This window comes from Capricornis sumatraensis, chromosome 16 (genome assembly GCF_032405125.1).
Source record: "Capricornis sumatraensis isolate serow.1 chromosome 16, serow.2, whole genome shotgun sequence".
NCBI lineage: Eukaryota > Metazoa > Chordata > Mammalia > Artiodactyla > Bovidae > Capricornis > Capricornis sumatraensis.
Genome location: NC_091084.1, coordinates 47,783,884 through 47,803,230, shown reverse-complemented (window position 1 = coordinate 47,803,230; position 19,347 = coordinate 47,783,884). Strand labels below are relative to the sequence as shown.

The window sequence follows — 19,347 nt, the reverse complement described above, 5'->3', positions numbered from 1 at the left end:
TACAGAAACTTCATAATACCCCCCAAACAGAGATAAAATCCTTACCTCTGATAGACAGGAGATACTGCTGGTAGATTTCACCGTTGGCTGTGTATCTTGTTTGGAGGGTGAAGAAGTGCAAATAGAAATTGGTTGAGTAAATAAAGTAGATTTTGTACCAGTGCATGAAGGGGACCAGCTGTGAGGAGGCATGTGGGATCAGTGGGTCAGGGCGTTCCCATCCATCTGGCTTTGCAGGGCCTCTCTGGGATGGGCCACCTGGTCTTTGAATGATCTACATTTCAGAGAGAAGGGTCTCATAGGAACCTGAAACAGCCTGTCCCCTCTCTTATGTGAAGGGTTAAGACAAGCTGTGTCTCTAGCCCAGTCACCTTGTGAAGGAATTTTCCTAGCCATAAAGCAATTGTCTAACTAAGGTGAATGCTTAACTTTTAAAAACAGTTTCACTCCTACTTGGCTCTGGAGGAAAAGCTGAATAAAGGAAAACCAGTGCAGATGATCCAGGAAGAGGACCCAAAGGAAGGTGTGCAATGCCTGGCCTCACTTTCTCAGGGGCCACAGTGAGACAGGGCCCTGTCCTTCGGGGTGGCTCTTCTGCCTCCCTATGTGATGACAATGACTTTATCCCTCTACTCAGAAGCTTTGCTTAAAAGGAACTCTCTCCCCAGCTGAACTGATCCCTTCCTGGAAGTGCTGGGAGACAGGAATTTTAATAAATCTCCTGGGTGTGATTCCTGACCTCTTAACTCTTCTTTCATCTCTCAGTAAATGAGTTCTGCACCCCAGTAAAGGAAACGGAAGGGGGGCTATTTACAATCCCTGAGTTCACACCTAATGACCAGGCCTTGGGCTAGTACTGTGCATCTGTGCCAAATTCACAGGGATTTGAGAAGAGCCAGTGAGGTCTCAGGAGAGCTGTGAAAGCAGGGCTCTATTTCAGTCTTTCCTCTGGAGGTAATTGTTGCAGTGAGCAGAAGCGAGTATCTCAGAGCAAATTAAGACTAAAGCATACAATGTATCCTGCTTTGTTTTCCTTCCATAGTTCTTTTTTTTTCTCTCTCTCATTCAATATGTAACCTTAACTTTGCATGCTTTGTTTTCTTCCATGATTCTGTCTTTTTTTCTCATTCAATATGTATTAACTTCAACTGTGCACGGAACACATTATATAGCAATAATCTAGAAAAAAATAACCAACCATCCTTTCTTAGGGATGTTACCTTCTAGGTGGCGGAGAACAAGAAATAAAATATCATAAGTGTCACATTGTATATTAGGAGTTTTCAAGTGCTTTGGAGCTAAAAAAAGGTAAGGGGAACAGAGAATGTGGAAAGAATTTGTTGACTTTAAATAGAAAGGTTAGAGCAGATCTTACTGAGAAAATGTCCTTTGAGCAAAAATGTGAAGATCATTTTAGAGAGAAGAGCCACTGAAAAGGTTCTGAGGTCAAGCTGAGGTAGGCAAACAAGGAGACCAATGGAGCTGGACTGGAGTGAGCAAGCTGGGTTGGATGGAGTAGGAGGCGAGGTCAGAGAGTAAGCGGAGTAAGCATGTAGAAGCACTGTGAAGGTTTCGACTTTTGTTCTAAGTGAATCAGGGAACTATTGGAGGTCTTTGAATAGGAAACTGAAATAATTTGAATTTTGTTTAAGAGGAATTGTCACTTTGTTAAAGACTTTGCTTTGTTAATCTGTTAAAAACTTTACAGGGACCAGAAAGGAAGCAGGCAGACTGTTTAGGAACCTGTTGCAATGACCCAGAAAGGAGCCAATGACTTGGGCCAGAGGGGTGGCAGTGGAAGAGTTGTTAAGTGATATAATCCTGGATATATTCAGAGGAAGGATGTGTGTATCTTTAAATGTCAGTATTGTCAGCTTGCTGCTGCTCAGTTAAGTCAGGTGATTAGAACTTAGTGCTGATGGCCTCTATTTTAGTCCATTAAATATTTTCTCTGATGCTGAGCTTCTTTATGAATTCATCAAATGTTATTTAATTTCTACTTTGTACTAGCTATGGTGCCAGGCTCAGTGACCCCGTTATTGAAAGTATGTAGTTTCTGCCCTCCTTATATGGTTATGGGGAAGATATTGAAAACTGTAGTCAAAGCTCACATGTTAATACAGAAGATCCTAGACAGTCTAGTTTGTGAAGGAGGTGGATTTCTGTAGATTCCACAATAGCACACCACCAAGCTCTTCCTAGAAACACACACACACACATTAGTGGTCTGTATTAACATGGTTTAGTCATCTTCTTAAGGTAAAGTGGGATCTATAAGTCATCATTCCATATTCCCTTCTGTTCCCTGGGCAGATTATTAGAGGGCAGGGAATTCATGATTATCTCCAAGAGGAGAGCACTTCTTGTTCAAAGAGTAGATGTTTGCTGAGTCAGAAGACCTACAGATGTTGCCTCAATGACTCTCAAGTGTGAGGAAAAGGGTAGAAATGTTATTCTCCTTATATGGCCCTAAAACCAAACCCAGAGTCTCAGTATGTTAGTAGCTCAATTATAATGCAAATTGTATTCCTAAATTTCCAGGATGTCTTCTGTTAAAGTGAGGGATTGTTTAGGGAGGAATGGGAACCTGACAATTGGACTAGGGACAAATAGATTCCCAGGGCTCTGAGGACACTGTTCTGCTAATTTTTTGACCAATAATTAGCTGTTTCATAAAAGTTTGGCCCTCATTTGCCTTAGAAACATATAATAAACACCCCTGAGGTTGTTGCCATTAAGACACTGCAGATTCTCCTCAGGGACCACTCTCATCTTCCCTCTTTGCTTCCAAACGTGTAAGTAGACTCATATTCCAGCAAACTCAAAGGGTGAGAGTTGTTATATATATCAAAGAAGCAGCATGATTTTTCCAAAGTATACAGACAGAAATCTGGGAGATAAGTGTGGGGATGGAGCTCATGGGTATGGAATTATGGTGGGAGGAAAAAAGTTGGATAAGGCTAAACTTATTGATATGGCCCACTATGTAGAGACCTTGGATTCAGCGTTTCAGCTCAAGAGGTTAGAAAGTGCTCTACAGATTGTTTAGTTGGCTGGCTAAAACATGAGTGCAAGGGTAGGTCTACCACAGTAAATAGAATTTAAGGTGTAAGATTTACGTTTATATACTGTAGAGTAAGCTGTCCAAAGGCTTTGGGAGATAAACTGTTGGAATGGGTTTATCAAATAAGGCCTGCTCAACCACTCTGGGAGAATACATCTTTCACTATGACTGTGAGAAACAAATTTATGAGAGAAGATCCAGCATCGTTTAAGGGCCCTGTGGTTGCTCTTCTGTGTAGGTCTGAAATTATAGTGGGAGCTGCTACCACTGAACTGGGATCTCTAAATGCAATGGGATAATGGAATCTCATGTGGCATGGCCATCATCATATCTTAATCACCAAAGATAAGTTGAACGTGGCTGTTGTAATGGGTGGCAGAGTGAAAGCAGTAAGCATAGCAGTCTGACTCACAGAGACTAATGGTTAGCTGATGATGATGTTCTTAGAAAATAACTTCTTGGCGTCAAATCCTTTGTTCTTGAGGTTAAGTCATGGTCAGCTAATGACATTCTTATAAATGTCCACCAAACAAATGTCACTTTCTGATCTGACAAGAAAGGCAAGGTGCCAAGGCACAACTCTCCCCTGCCAAGGTCCTGGTCTTGACTAAGAGAAGGTAGATCTCAGCTGGTAGCTTCCTCAGGACCAGGTCCCCAGGCCCTGCCCAGCTGTCATCACTGAGGGAACCAGGCACCCAGGACCCAACTGGCTCTCAGGCTCCCCAAACAGTGGGGTGGGGGTCAGGAGTCGGCTAGGTCCCATAGACTGTGAACCCAATCTATTAGGTTCACACTAATAGCCACTGCTATTAGGTCACAGAAACAGGGATGGGGGAGAAGCTCACCACTACCTCAAGGCCTGGGTCAAGCCAGTGGGTAGCCTTGGTGAGGGCTTTGGAGATCTGCAGGACACAGCCCCCAGCCTCATTCCTTGGTCTCTCAACTCGACCGTTGGCCCAGGGCCAGGCAAGCTGGAAGACTCTAGGGAGAAGGCCAGGATCCTTCTCTCACCTCGCTCTCCAACTGACAACCACCACTCCCACTGGAACTTTGGCTGAATTCCTCACTAACATGGCTCATCATGGATTCATGATCTCCAAAGAAGAAGATTTAGCTTTGGGACCAGATAGCAGAGTTTTATTAAAGTGAAAAGGGACTGAGAAAGCTTCTGACATTGACATCAAAAATGGGATGGAGAGTGACCCCCGTGCTAGTTTTAGCAAGCAGTTTTATGTCTATTCAGTTCAGTTCAGTTGCTCAGTCGTGTCCGACTTTTGCGACCCCATGAATTGCAGCACGCCAGGCCTCCCTGTCCATCACCAACTCCCGGAGTTCACTCAGACTCACGTCCATCGAGTCAGTGATGCCATCAGCCATCTCATCCTCTGTCGTCCCTTCTCCTCCTGCCCCCAATTCCTCCCAACTTAGAAAGTTATTAATCAGATAAGATAGACACCTCAAGGCTGAGGGAGTTTCACCAGGCCCCTCCCCCACAATATGCGTTTTTGAGATAGGATGGCACAAGGTGTGTCATCCCCCAGGCATAAAATAATCAATATGAATACTGATTTGTCGAATTATTATCAGCCCAAGGTTTGAGAAAAGAAAAAAAGTTAGTCTTAGGTGGACTCATTTTGAAGAAAGGCAAATTCCAAAGAAAACACATAGTTTCATTAATACAGCTTAAGAAAAACCTTTCCTTGGAGAGTTTGTTTCCTCCTGCTGCTTAAGGGAGAGACAAAAAATGTCTAACACTTGCAGCCTATTTCCTCCATTTGGAGACCCCTGGCATTCCTGCCTGTTATCCTCTCAGTACCAGTCCCATGAAAACTGTTGCCTGGTAACACCGTAGGGGAAGACGGGAGGAATAAGGCACAGCAATGGCCTCATGAAAAGAGCTGCACTTGTCTGGCTCTATTACAAAGATATCATGCTTATTGTTTTTTCTTATCATGGAATGGTGAAGTCAAGTGGGCCTTAGGCAGCCTTACTACAAAAAAAGCTAATGGAGGTGATGGAATTCCAGCTGAGCTATTTGAAATCCTGAAAGATGATGCTGTAAAAATGCTGCACTCAATATGTCAGCAAATTTGGAAAACTCAACAGTGGCCACAGGACTGGAAAAGGTCAATTTTCATTCTAATCCCAAATAAAGGTAATGACAAAGAATGTTCAAACTACTGGACAGTTCAGTTCAATCACCCAATCATGTCTGACTCTTTGTGACCCCATGGACTGCAGTACACCAGGTCTCCCTGTCCCTCACCACCTCGAGGAGCTTGCTCAAATTCATGTCCATCGAGTCGGTGATGCCATCCAAACATCTCACCCTCTGTCATTCCCTTTTCCTCCTGCCTTCAATCTTTCCCCACAAAAGAGTCTTTTTCAAGGAGTCAGTTCTTTGCATCAGGTGGCCAAAGTATTGGAGCTTCAGCTTCAGCATCAGTCCTTCCAATGAATATTCAGGATTGATTTCGTTGAGGATGAACTGGTTTGATCTCCTTGCAGTCCAACTACTGGACAATTGCTCTCATTTCTCATGCTAGTAAGATTATGCTCAAAATCCTTTAAGCTATGCTTCAGCAGTATGTGAACCTAGAACTTCCAGATGTACAAGCTGGTTTTCACGAGTCAAAGGAATCAGAGATCAAATTGCCAACATTCACTGAATCATGGAGAAAGCAAGGGAGAAAAACATCTGCTTTGTTGACTACCCTAAAGCCTTTGACCATGTGGATCACAGCAAACTGTGGAAAATTCTTAAAGAGAAGGAATACCAGACCACCTTACCTGTCTCCTGAGAAACTTATATGCGGATCAAGAAGCAACAGTTAGAAGCTTACCTGGAACAACTGACTGGTTCCAAATTAGAAAAGGAGTAAGACAAGGCTGTATACTGTCACCTTATTTATTTAGCATATACACAGAGTACTTCATGCAAAACGCCTGGCTGGATAAATCAAAGCTGGAATCAAGATTGCCAGGAGAAAAATTAACGACCTTAGATATGCAGACGATATTGCTTTAATGACAAAAAGTGAAGAGGAACTAACAAGCCCCTTGATGAGGGTGAAAGAGGAGAGTGAAAAAGCTGGTTTGAAACTCAGAGTTCAAAACACTAAGATCATGGCATCTGGTCCCACAACTTTATGGTAAATAGAAGGAGAAAAAGTAGAAGCAGTGACAGATTTTATTTTCTTGGGCTCCAAAGTCACTGCAGATGGTACCACAGCCATGAAACTAAAAGATGCTGCTCCTTGGAAGAAAAGCTATGACAAACCTAGACAATGTATTGAAAAGCAAAGACATCAGTTTGCCAACAAAGATCCTTATAGTCAAAGCTATGGTTTTTCCAGTAGTCATGTATGGATGAGAGAGGCCAACCGTAAAGAAGGTTAAATGCCGAGGAATTTATGCTTTTGAATTGTGGTGCTGGAAAAGATTTTTTAGAGTCCCTTGGAGCACAAGATCAGATCAACCCTAAAGGAAGTCAACCCTGAATATTCACTGGAAAGACTGATGCTGAAGCTGAAGGAAGCTCCAGTACTTTGGCCACCAGATGCACAGAGTAGACTCACTGGAAATGAGTGGGAAGACCTTGATGTTGGGAAAGATTGAAGGCAAATGGAGAAGGGGGTGACAAAGGATGAGATTGTTAGATAGCATCACCGGCTCAAAGGACATAAATTTGAGCAAACGCCAGGAGATAATGAAGGACAGGGAAGCCTGACATGCTGCAGTCCGTGGAGTGGCAAAGAGTTGGACACAACTGAACAACAACACCAGGAAGCAGCAATTACTCTAGACATTTCAATGAGACATTTACCTATCAGATGATTGTAGATAAATGTGACAAAAATTCAAGTACCTTCCATGGAAGTGAAATTTCTAGGTGTCTGGCAGTGTTGTTACCGAGCCCAAGCTTGTTCTGCTTGCCCCATAACAGACAAATAAATTGAAAGATGAGTTGTTTAAACAAGGAATAATGAGTTTAATCAGAAGCTAGAAGACTGAGCAAATGGCAGACTGTGTGTTCAGTTGTGTCTGACTCTTTGTGACCCCATGGGCAATAGCCCGCCTGGCTTCACTGTCCATGGGAATTTTTCAGGCAAAAATACTGGAATGGGCTGCCATTTCCCTCTCCAGGGGATCTGATCTTCCCAACCCAGGGATCAAATCTGTGTTTCCTGCATTCCAGGAGGATTCTTTACCATTGCACCAACTGGGAAGACCCAGAGGGCAGACTCAGTTCAGTTCAGTTCAGTCACTCAGTCGTGTCTGACTCTTTGCAACTCCATGAACTGCAGCACACCAGGCCTCCCTGTCCATCACCAACACTTGGAGTTCACTCAAACTCATGTCCATCAAGTCAGTGATGCCACCCTCTCATCCTCTGTTGTCCCCTTCTCCTCCTGCCCCCAATCCCTCCCACCATTAGAGACTTTTCCAATGAGTCAGCTCTCTGCATCAGGTGGCCAAAAAACTGGAGTTTCAGCTTTAGCATCATTCCTTTCAAAGAACATCCAGGACCAATCTCCTTTAGAATGGACTGGTTGGATCTCCTTGCAATCCAAGGGACTTCAAGAGTCTTCTCCAAAACCACAGTTCAAAAGCATCAATCCTTCAGCACTCAGCTTTCTTCACAGTCCAACTCTCACATCCATACATGACCAAAGGAAAAACCATAGCCTTGACTAGACGGGTCTTTGTTGGCAAAGTAAATATCTCTGCTTTTCAATATGCTATCTAGGTTGGTCATAACTTTTCTTCCAAGGAGTAAGTGTCTTTTAATTTCATGGCTTCAGTCACCATCTGCAGTGATTTTGGAGCCCCCCAAAATAAAGTCTTACACTGTTTCTACTGTTTCTCCATCTATTTCCCATGAAGTGATGGGACCAGATGCCATGATCTTAGTTTTCTGAACGTTGAGCTTCAAGTCAACTTTTTCACTCTCCTCTTTCACTTTCATCAAGAGGCTTTTTAGTTCCTCTTCACTTTCTGCCATAAGGGTGGTGTTATCTGCATATCTGAGGTTATTGGTATTTCTCCCGGCAATCTTGATTCCAGCCTGTGCTTCATCCAGCCCAGCGTTTCTCATGATGTACTCTGCATATAAGTTAAATAAGCAGGGTGACAATATACAGCCTTGACGTACTCCTTTTCAGGTTTGGAACCAGTCTGTTGTTCCATGTCCAGTTCTAACTGTTGTTTCCTGACCTGCATATAGGTTTCTCAAGAGGCAGGTCAGGTGGTCTGGTATTCCCATCTCTTGAAGAATTTTCGACAGTTTATTGTGATCCACACAGTCAAAGGCTTTGGCATAGTCAATAAAGCAGAAATAGATGTTTTCTGGAACTCTCTTGCTTTTTCAATGATCCAGTGAATGTTGGCAATTTGACCTCTGGTTCCTCTGCCTTTTCTCAAACCAGCTTGAACATCTGGAAGTTCACAGTTCACGTATTGCTGGAGAATTCTCCAAGCCTGGCTTGGAGAATTTTGAGCATTACTTTACTAGCGTCTGCTGCTATTGCTAAGTCCCTTCAGTCGTGTCCGACTCTGTGTGACCCCATAAACCCCATTAGACTCTCCCGTCCCTGGGATTCTCCACGCAAGAACACTGGAGTGGGTTGCCATTTCCTTCTCCAATGCATGAGAGTAAAAAGTGAAAGTGAAGTCGCTCAATCATGTCCGACTCTTAGCGACCCCATGGACTGCAGCCCACCAGGCTCCTCCCTCCATGGGATTCTCCAGGTGTGTGAGATGAGTGCAATTGTGCGGTAGTCTGAGCATTCTTTGGCATTGCCTTTCTTTGAGATTGGAATGAAAACTGACCTTTTCCAGTCCTGTGGCCACTGCTGAGTTTTCTAAATTTGCTGGCATATTGAGTGCAGCACTTTCACAGCAACTAGCAATCTCAAGTAAAACATTGTCCCTCAGTCGGAATTGGGGCTCCTTTTATAATCAAGAGGGGGAGGGCCCCATTTTGGCACTGACCAATGGCCGAGCAGGGCCGATAATGGCAGCTAGTTGACAGTTTCTCACTAACAGTCTCCTGCTGTGGGGAGGGGCCCACTGTGGTGAAGGCTGAGTGCAGCGGCAAATAGCTGGTCCTGCCTCTCTGCCTCTGCACCCGGAGCATAGAGGTGCGACTCCACAAAGCCGGCAAGTCCAAAGTACCAAGTTGCTCCAGCAGTGTCGTCCTCCAGCCCTCGGTGGCCGAGGCGTGCAGGCTGCAGACAACATGGTGGCCGCATAAAGATGGCTGACACGTCAGGCAGTCGTGATCACTGTCTGAGGCAACAGGCACTGTGGGCTCAGCCTGCTGCTGGCCCCAGCAGCCAGCCTCATGAGTGCCGAGGTGGCCCTGGAGCTGACGCACCCGGAGCGGAGCCCTGCCTGCCTGCCTGGGGTGGGTGAGTGACGGGAGCGGTGGCCTGACCAGGTGAGGCTCAGTGAGGGCTGCCAGTGGACAGGTGCGACAGAGAGGCCGCTGCCTCAACGAGCACAAGCCCGCGCCAGGGAGGGAAGGGCGCATCACACCTCCGGGTTCAGGCCGGGAAGGCCGCCACTACAGTGAGGGGCGTGTCAAGACATCCTTTGTAAGGTAAGGAAAAATGAGGCATAATATCTAGTATGCTGCTTTGATTTTGAAGGCAATATTCCTCACATGGGTGAGCTATTCCAGCTCATCTACCGAATGACTCAAAAAGCAGGCTCTAGAATAAGAAACGGAGAAGGCGATGGCACCCCATTCCAGCACTCTTGCCTGGAAAATCCCACGGACGGAGGAGCCTGGTAGGCTGCAGTCCATGGGGTCGCTAGGAGTCAGACACGACTGAGCAACTTCACTTTCAGTGTTCTTGCCTGGAGAATCCCAGGGACAGGAGCCTGGTGGGCTGCTGTCTCTGGGGTTGCACAGAGTCGGACACAACTGAAGCGACTTAGCAGCAGCAGCAGCAGAATAAGAAAAGGCTCTGCAATAGGTCTAAGATTCTCTGTCTTATGGGCCATATGATCCAACAGATACAATGGTGTTGGAAGTGTCAGTAGTACATAGGGATGCTGTTTAGAGCTTTTAAGAAACCCTTTTATATGAATCACAGAACAAACACTTAGGATTTCAGAGTAAATCCCTGACATCTCTGTGAATAACTACTCTCCTTTTGAGAAACAGCTTTTAGCTTACTATTGGGCTTTGTCAGACAATGAACACTTAACCGTAGGCCATGAAGGACCTGGCTGCCATTATAAATTGAGTGTTATCTGACCCACCAAGCTATAGGGTTAGGCACGGACAGTAGTGCCCCATTATAGAATGGAAGTGATATGTATGAGGTGGGGCTTGAACAAGCCATGAAGACATAAGTTGCATGGGGAAGTGGCCCAATTTCCCGTGGCTCTTATTCTTGCTACATTACCTTTTATCTCCTAGGCCACACATACAGCATCTTGGGGAATTCTCTGTGACCAGTTAGTTGACTGAGGAAGAGAAAACCTGGACACGGTTTACAGATGATTCTGCACAATATGCAGGAGCCACCCTAACATGGGCAGTTACAGCAGTACAGCCCTTTTCCAGATATCTCTGAAGGACCATGGTAAAGGTAATTTGTCCCAATGGACAGAACCTTGACCAGAACACCTGTTTGTCCATTTTGCCTAGTAAGAGAAATGATCAAAAGTATAAATCTATATACTTAATCAATGGTTTTTCTGGATGGTCCAGGATTTACAAGGAGCATGATTCAAAAACTGGAGACAAGGAAGTCAGGGAAGAGGAAATGTGATTATACTTCTCTGAATGGAGCCATAAAATTAAAAGATGCTTGCTCCTTGGAAGAAAAATTATGACCAAACTAGACAGCATATTAAAAAGCAGAGATATTACTTTGCCAACAAAGGTCCCATCTAATTAAAGCTATGGTTTTTCCAGTAGTCATGTATGGATGTTAGAGCTGGATTATGAAGAAAGCTGAGCACCAAAGAATTGATGCTTTTGAACTGTGGTGTTGGAGAAGACTCTTGAGAGTCCCTTGGACTCCAAGGAGATCAAACCAGTCAACCTAAAGGAAATCAGTCCGGAATATTCATTGGAAGGACTGATGCTGAAGCTGAAATGCTCCAGTACTTTGGCCACCTGATGCAAGGAACTAACTCATTGGAAAAGACCCTGACATTGGGCAAGATTGAAGGCTGGAAGAGAAGGGGACGACAGAAGATGAGATGGTTGAATGGCATTACTGACTTGATGGACATGAGTTTTAGTAAGCTCCAGGACTTGGTGATGGACAGGGAGGCCTGGTATGCTGCAGTCCATAGGGCTGCAAAGAGTTGGACATGACTGAGGGACAGAACTGAACTGAACTGAATGGGAAAAAAAATCATAAAGATATTTTGTGTTCCATGTGAATACTCACCAAAAATTGACCTCATCAAAAAATTATTGTTTTAATGAGTGGATAGGATGACCTTTTCTGTGGACAATAGTCTTTTTCCCCAGCCACTTTTGTCATTTCCCAGTGGGCTTATAAGTGAAATGACCATGATGGCAGGGGTGGAATTTGTGCATGGGCTCAGAATCATTGACATGTACTTGCTAAGGATGACCTGGCTAGAGCTAGTGTCCAATCTGTCAGCAGCAGAGACCAACACTGAGTCCCTAATATGGCACTACTTCCTGCCAATTACCTGATGATGACTGGTTACTTTGGACCACTTCCAACATGGAAGGGGCAACACGATGTTCTTCCTGGAATAGACACTAACCTTTGACATAATATTGCCTTCCCTAAATGCAGTACTTCTGTCAAAGCTACCATCTGGGGATTTACAGAATGATTTATCCATTCTTGTAGTTCTTCCACAATGCATTGCTTCTGATCAATAAACGAAATGTGTTTCACAGAAAATGAAATACAGCAATGTGTCCATGCTCATGGCATTCACTGATCTTACCGGGAAAGAGTATGACTGGGATACAGGAAATCTCTTAGCACCATGATTAAAGTTAGTGGAAAATTACAACAACTTGGTTCAGGCAGGATTTCTAATGGCCCAGACCCTTCAGGAATGAAGGTTTCAGTCACCATACTAGACAAAGAACAATGGACAGCTGAGGTGCTTTTTTGAGAGCAAAGAGAATATGGAATGGGTTGTTAAAGACAATTACAAACATTAGTAAAGACCATGTGACCAGTTGCAGAAATGAAATAAGATTTGTAATAGTTTAATATTATAAATATTTATTTTGTTATAAGTATATGTATACCCATATATGTGTATATATATCATTTAGCATAAAATATATTAATAAATTAAATTTATACCACAGTGTTTAAGTTACAGATATCAAGGGAAAAGAGTGAACATCCCCAAGGACTTTGCTGCTTCTGGAGAAAGAATTAGCGTAGTTTTGGTTTTACACGGGATACTTGTATTGTGTTAGGTGGAAGAATGACCTTGTTATTGTCTTTATTTTGGAGATTGCATGATTTAAGGAGATAAATGTGAACTCTAAGTTGACAAGGGAGGACCATGGTGACCAATTTTATGTATCAACTTTACTAGGCTTTATTTCCTAGTTTTTCAATCAAACAGTAATGTGTGACTGTGAAGGTATTTTATTAGAGGTGATTCAAGTCCATGTTCAATTCACTTTAAGTATAAAAAATTATTCTAGATAATTTAGAGGAACTTTGTTCAATCAAGTGAAGGGCCTTAAGAGGAGAACTGAGGGTGAAGAAATTTTGCCTGTGAGAAGTAGCTTAATCTCATGCCCAAGAGTTCCAGGCTACCCTTCCCAACCACCTGCACTCCAAGTTTCAAGTTAGTGTCGCCAATTCCCACAGTTTCATAAGTTAGTTCCATGTAATATATCTTTTAATACATATCTTCTACTGGGTCTACAGTCAATACATTTTTTTCCTGCAACAAAGGGGAGATTTTACCAATTTAGTTACCTGGAAAATTTCCTGCTATGATCAGCTTTGACAATTTATCTTACTTTTTCTGGTTCACTGTCTGATGGTTGTCCAGGAAAACCTTTACCTATTTCCATCCTTCTCTGAAGATTTCTAGTCAGCTACAAGTCATTCCATCTTTCTTTCTTGAAAGCCACTCTTCTGATTTTGAATATAGTAGCATAGTTATAATTGGAGTACAATATTAAACAGGCAATGTAACTATAAAATCCATGTACAATGTTTTTCCTTTTTTTTAATTTTTTATTTTATATTGCGGTCTAGATGATTAACAACATTGTGATAGTTTGAAGTAAACAGCAAAGGGACTCGGCCATCCATATACATGTATCCATTCCCCCCAAACCCCGCCTCCCATCCACGCTGCCACATAACATTGAGTAGAGTTCCATGTGCTGTACAAGAAGTCCTTGTTGATTATCCATTTTAACCATTTCTAGCAGTCATTGTGTGCATAACCTTTCCAAACTCCCTAACTATTCCTTCCCCTGGCAACCATAAGTTCATTTTCTAAGTCTGTGAGTCTCTTTGTTTTGTAAGTAACAATCATTTGTATCATTACTTTTCAGAGTCCACATATAAGGGATGTCATAGAATATTTCTCGTCTGTCTGATTTACTTCATCTAGTAGTGTGTACAGCCTTTAATCATTAATTTAGGAAACCTGAATTGTGGACAAAGTTTTCAGTTATACTATTTTCTCTACTTTTCTGTATGATTTAAACATTTAAAAATAAAATATTAAAATATTAATACTTTAATTAATACTAAAAAATACTTTTAAAATATTAAAGTAAAATAAATATTAAAAGCAAAAAATAATAAAGGGGAGAGAAAAATGAACTACTGAATGGACAATAAGATACCTCCTTTGGAAATACAATTCATCAAGTAAAATAGAACATAAGTAAGGACACACAGGATTTGTATAACATATAACCTAATGGCTAGACAGAAAATTTTTAAATCAGGTGGTCTAAACCAGAAAAGGAACATCAGTTTATGAATATAGATGATGGTTGAGGTTATAATAATAAATAATTATACAGCTGCTTAATTAAAATGAAAACATTTTTAAAATAAAAACAATCTCATGAGATTTCAAAGCAGAAAGAAAGTGTTAGTTGATCAGTCATGTCTGACACTTTTCAACTCTGTGGTCTGTCCATGGAATTCTGTAGGTAAGAACACTGGAGTGGGTTGCCATTCCCTTCTCCAGGGGATCTTCCCAACCCAGGGATCAAACTTGGGTCTCCTGCATTGCAGGCAGATTCTTTACCCTCTACGCTAACAGGGAAGCCCATGAGATTTCAAGATAACATTAATTGTACAATAATGATTAATAAAGGTTTTCAAGCATAAATATATACTGTTATCTTTCGACAAAAGACTGAAAAGTCTAACACTTGGATAGGAATTATATGATTCAAGATAAAGTATCTTATATTGTTTTTAGTGCTTATATGAGGGCCATGACCCATACCATTACCTTTTGACTAAAGAAAAGTGGTAGTGATGGTAGTCAAGTATCTCAGTCGTGTCCGACTCTTGTGATCCCATGGACTGCAGACTGTCAGGCTCCTCTGTCCATGGGATTTCCCAGGCAAGAATTCTGGAGTGGGTTGCCATTTCCTTCTCCAAGGGAGTCTTCCTGACTTGGGAATCGAATCCAGGTCTCCTGCATTGCAGGCGAATGCTCTACCAACTGAGCTATGACGGATATTATTAGAAATTATATAGTGGTTAGACTAAAAATCACAAGGGCCAGGAAAATATATCAGGTTTAGATAAGCTGAAAACTACCACAGTTTATAAAACCAAATTAAAACAATCTTATCTGACATTTTTTCTTAAATTTATTTATTTTTGGCTGTGCTGGCTCTTCATTGCTGCCTGGGCTTTCTCTAGTTGCAATAGGGGGGCTTCTCATTGCTGTGGCTTCTTCTGTTGCAGAGTACTGGGCTTTATTGAAGTGGGCTTCAATAGCTGTTGTGGGTGGGCTCAGTAGTTGTGGCTCCCAGGCTCTAGAGCACAAGCTGAATAGTTGTGTCTCATGAGCCTAGTTGCTTCACAGCATGTAGGATCTTCCCGGATTAGGGATTAAACCTGTGTCTCCTGCCTTGACAGGCAGATTTCTTACTACTGAGACAACAGGGAAGCCCCTCTTCTGATCTTATATAAAAACTTAATACAAAATAGGAAGACCATGTAGTTATAGTATAAAGTCAAAACAAAACAAATATAGTATATAAATTAACAACCCAATTAAAACTTATGAAATGTGGCTTCCAAGTTGTTAGGGTGAAATGGCATGCCTGCCATCCTTAAACTCTTGGCAGAACATATTTTGTTAATTCATTCATCCAATATGTTTGCTAAGCCAGACAGAATCCATTTTTCCTCTGTCATTTTATAATGGCTGAATGAAAGCATGTACTACTTCTTAGTATATTGCATTCACCATTACAAAATTTTAAAAAAATATTTAGAAGGGAGATGTTCTGGGAAACTTGGAAAAGTCTTATACATCCACTCCAAGTACTAACAAAAGCAGTTTTGTGGCTCTTGTCAATGCCAATGCTTACTTTACCTGAAAACTAGGGGGCTTTAATGAATTGCTTCTAGTTTTTCTGAGTCTAAGCCCCAACTATAACACCCCCAAAATTATGTATATAGAAGTTCCAATAAAGGAAGAGAACTAAAGTGTGAAATTACGTATTTTATAAATATATCCCATTTGTTAGAAATTTTACATTGTATGTATTTTATATTCTAAAAATTTATATTACATATCATATAATACATTTTATAAGTGGGTTTTATTATAAAATGGGCAAAGATATTATATATATGTATGTATATAAAATCCTGTTTTCTCTCTACCATGGTAAGTTTTGCACACTATCTTGCAATGTTTCTTTTGGAGTCTGAAAGGTATTTCTTTCTCATTTTTTCATAGATTTAAAAAAGTAATTAAATGAGATATCATTAAGGTCAGTCCAGTTCAGTTCAGTCACTCAGTCATATCCGACTCTTTGCGACCCCATGAATAGCAGCACGCCAGGCCTCCCTGTCCATCGCCAACTCCCGGAGTTCACTCAGACTTACATCCATCGAGTCGGTGATGCCATCCAGCCATCTCATCCTGGGTCGTCCCCTTCTCCTCCTGCCCCCAATCCCTCCCAGCATCAGAGTCTTTTCCAATGAGTCAACTCTTTGCATGAGGTGGCCAAAGTACTGGAGTTTCAGCTTTAGCATCATTCCTTCCAAAGAAATCCCAGGGCTGATCTCCTTCAGAATGGACTGATTGGATCTCCTTGCAGTCCAAGGGACTCTCAAGAGTCTTCTCCAACACTGAAGTTCAAAAGCATCAATCCTTCAGTGCTCAGCCTTCTTCACAATCCAATTCTCACATCCATACATGACCACAGGAAAAACCATAGCCTTGACTAGACGGACCTTAGTCGGCAAAGTAATGTCTCTGCTTTTGAATATGCTATCTAGGTTGGTCATAACTTTTCTTCCAAAGAGTAAGCATCTTTTAATTTCATGGCTGCAGTCACCATCTGCAGTGATTTTGGAGCCCAAAAAATAAAGTCTGACACTGTTTCCACTGTTTCCCCATCTATTTCCCATGAAGTGATGGGACCAGATGCCATGATCTTTGTTTTCTGAATGTTGAGCTTAAGGTCAATTGATTATAAAAGGAAGAAGTCCCCTAACCCACTAGGAAGCAAGCAACAGGTCATTACATTGACTATTGCAGAACTTCTTTTTGTATATGCCTCCTAAGATAGAAAGGGCTTTTAAATAAAACAAAGTTAAACTGGAAAAATGTCATTAATATAACTCTAAAGACTAGCTGTATAACTATTTCTGAATATCTTCTTGAAAAATAGAATTACTTTATAATGATTTTATTAATGTATATGTTTTAGAATTCTGATTATTTAACTCTTTGCCTCCTGAAAGAAAGAATTTAATTAATACAAGAAAGAAAAGGGAATTTTCTTTGATATATAGCCTCTTATTCCTTAATTATTGTATTAAGTCAGTATGTTTATCATTGCAGATGATGATAAAAAGAAGACAATCTGAAATCTGAATTTCTTCAGCAAAGAGAATCTCTCAAGAAAAAGGCTCGGCCACTTGCCATGGTTTTTCTGATGGCATTTTTGACCTCCTTGTTCCTCAGGCAGTAGATGATAGGGTTGAGCATGGGAGTAAAGACTGCATATATGGCTGAGATCAATTTGTTAGAATTGAATGAAGCAATGGCCCGAGGTCGGACATACATGAAGATCACGGCTGTGTAGAAGATGACTACCACTATAAGGTGAGAGGCACAGGTAGAGAAGGCCTTCCACTGCCCAGTGGCTGAAGGAATGTGCAGTATGGCAGAGACAATGAAGGCATAGGAAAGGACAGTGGCTGAGAGAGGAAACACAAGGATGATGATGGCTAGCACAAAGTCTACCATCTCTGCCACAGATGAGTCCATGCAGGCCAATTTGAGGATGGGGGAAACGTCACAGAAAAAATGGTTCAAGATATTATTACCACAGAAGGAAACTTGGGAGATGAAGTATACTTTTGCCATGGAGACAGTAAAGCCACTCAGCCAGGAACTGATGGTTAGCTGAACACAAAATTCTGTGGTCATCATAACTGGATAGCGAAGAGGCCAACATATAGCCACATAACGGTCATAGGCCATGGCAGCCAAGAGCACACACTCAGTACAGGCAAGTGACATGAAGAAATAGAGCTGGGTCATGCATCCCAAGAAGGAGATGGTATTGGGACAAAGCAGGAATCCAGCCAGCATCTTGGGGACTGTGACAGATATATACCAGGTCTCCAGAAAGGACATGGTGCCCAGAAAATAATACATGGGCTTGTGCAGGGATCCAGTGACCCATACAGTGAGGATGATGACTACATTCTCCAACAGCACAAATAGGTAGGTGATGAGGAAGAGGAAGAAAAGCAGAACTTGCAGCCAAGGGTAAGTAGGGAAGCCCACCAGGACAAATTCACTAATATGAGTGATATTTTCCTTCCACATAATTAGGACATCAAAAGACGAAAGATTTAGTGATGGCAGCACCAGATTGAAGAGTGAATTCACATTGGCGCAAGGGGCCCTCAGGCTACATTAAACATAACCCTAGGGTCATAATCTGGTTGTGGGGTATAATTTAGGTCACTGGAGGCCACAACATCTTCTCCAGAAAATCAGGTGTCAGAACAGGACCTGAAAACAAAACGTAGACACAAAGCTAAGAATCTCAAAGTAGGATCATGAGGTCAGATTTAGGGTTCAGGCTTTTGGATCTGAAGAGGCCTCCAGGTAGTACTAGGAGGAAATCCTTCCCTTATCATCATATTCACAGATTTCAGGGGCAGCTATAACGTAGGAAATCATCACAATTAAAGAAAGTGCCAAGGATTGTCCAGGAAGCAAGGAAGTTTGAAGTCTGGAGAAAATAGAAGCAGAATATCAATTAGGAAAGATCCTCCTGGCCAGAAGAATTGCTGACTCTGGTCTATTCTCAGCTATGCCCTATGTCTTTTGAAGACACTGGCAACAGTACTTAATAATTCACTGCCTATTTTTAGGCCCACAGCTTAAAAAAATTGAATAAAATAATATTTACCCTCAGAATAATTAAATATATTTTAGTGTTTTAGATGATTTCTAATAACACTAATGCTAATAATTATATATGTAATAGCTATACATAATAGTTTCATTTATACATATGTAATATTATATATACATATCTACTGCTGCTGCTGCTGCTAAGTCACTTCAGTCATGTCCGACTCTGTGCGACCCCATAGACGGCAGCCCACCAGGCTCCCCCGTCCCTGGGATTCTCCAGGCAAGAACACTGGAGTGGGTTGCCATTTCCTTCTCCAATGCAGGAAAGTGAAAAAAAGTGAAAGTGAAGTTGCTCAATCGTGTCTGACTCTTCACGACCCCATGGACTGCAGCCTACCAGGCTCCTCTGTCCATGGGATTTTCCAGGCAAGGGTACTGGAGTGGGGTGCCATTGCCTTCTGCAATACATAGCTACTAGTTACATATTTTTAGAATAGTTCACAGTTGATCTCAAATTAATCTGTATAATTCATCTATATCTTCTTGAAAGACTGGCTTAATATTTTATACTTCTGGAAGAAGTGCTACTTGACTAATTCTATCTACTTCCTGACGCTGAAATTCCTTATTATGGACACTACTTGAGGGCAAGTTGCATTTAAGAAGCTGCCTTGGGAGCGGGAAGTCAGGAGATT

The 19,347-nt window shown here is 41.9% G+C and overlaps 1 protein-coding gene across 1 annotated transcript; it reads right to left on the bottom strand.

Annotated features, from left to right (window-relative positions):
- Positions 1-17,155: 17,155 nt before the first annotated feature.
- On the bottom strand, positions 17,156-18,112 carry LOC138092124 (olfactory receptor 6B9). The gene has a single exon (XM_068987992.1). The coding sequence runs from the start codon at positions 18,110-18,112 to the stop codon at positions 17,156-17,158; it is 957 nt and encodes a 318-aa protein (XP_068844093.1).
- Positions 18,113-19,347: the final 1,235 nt, after the last annotated feature.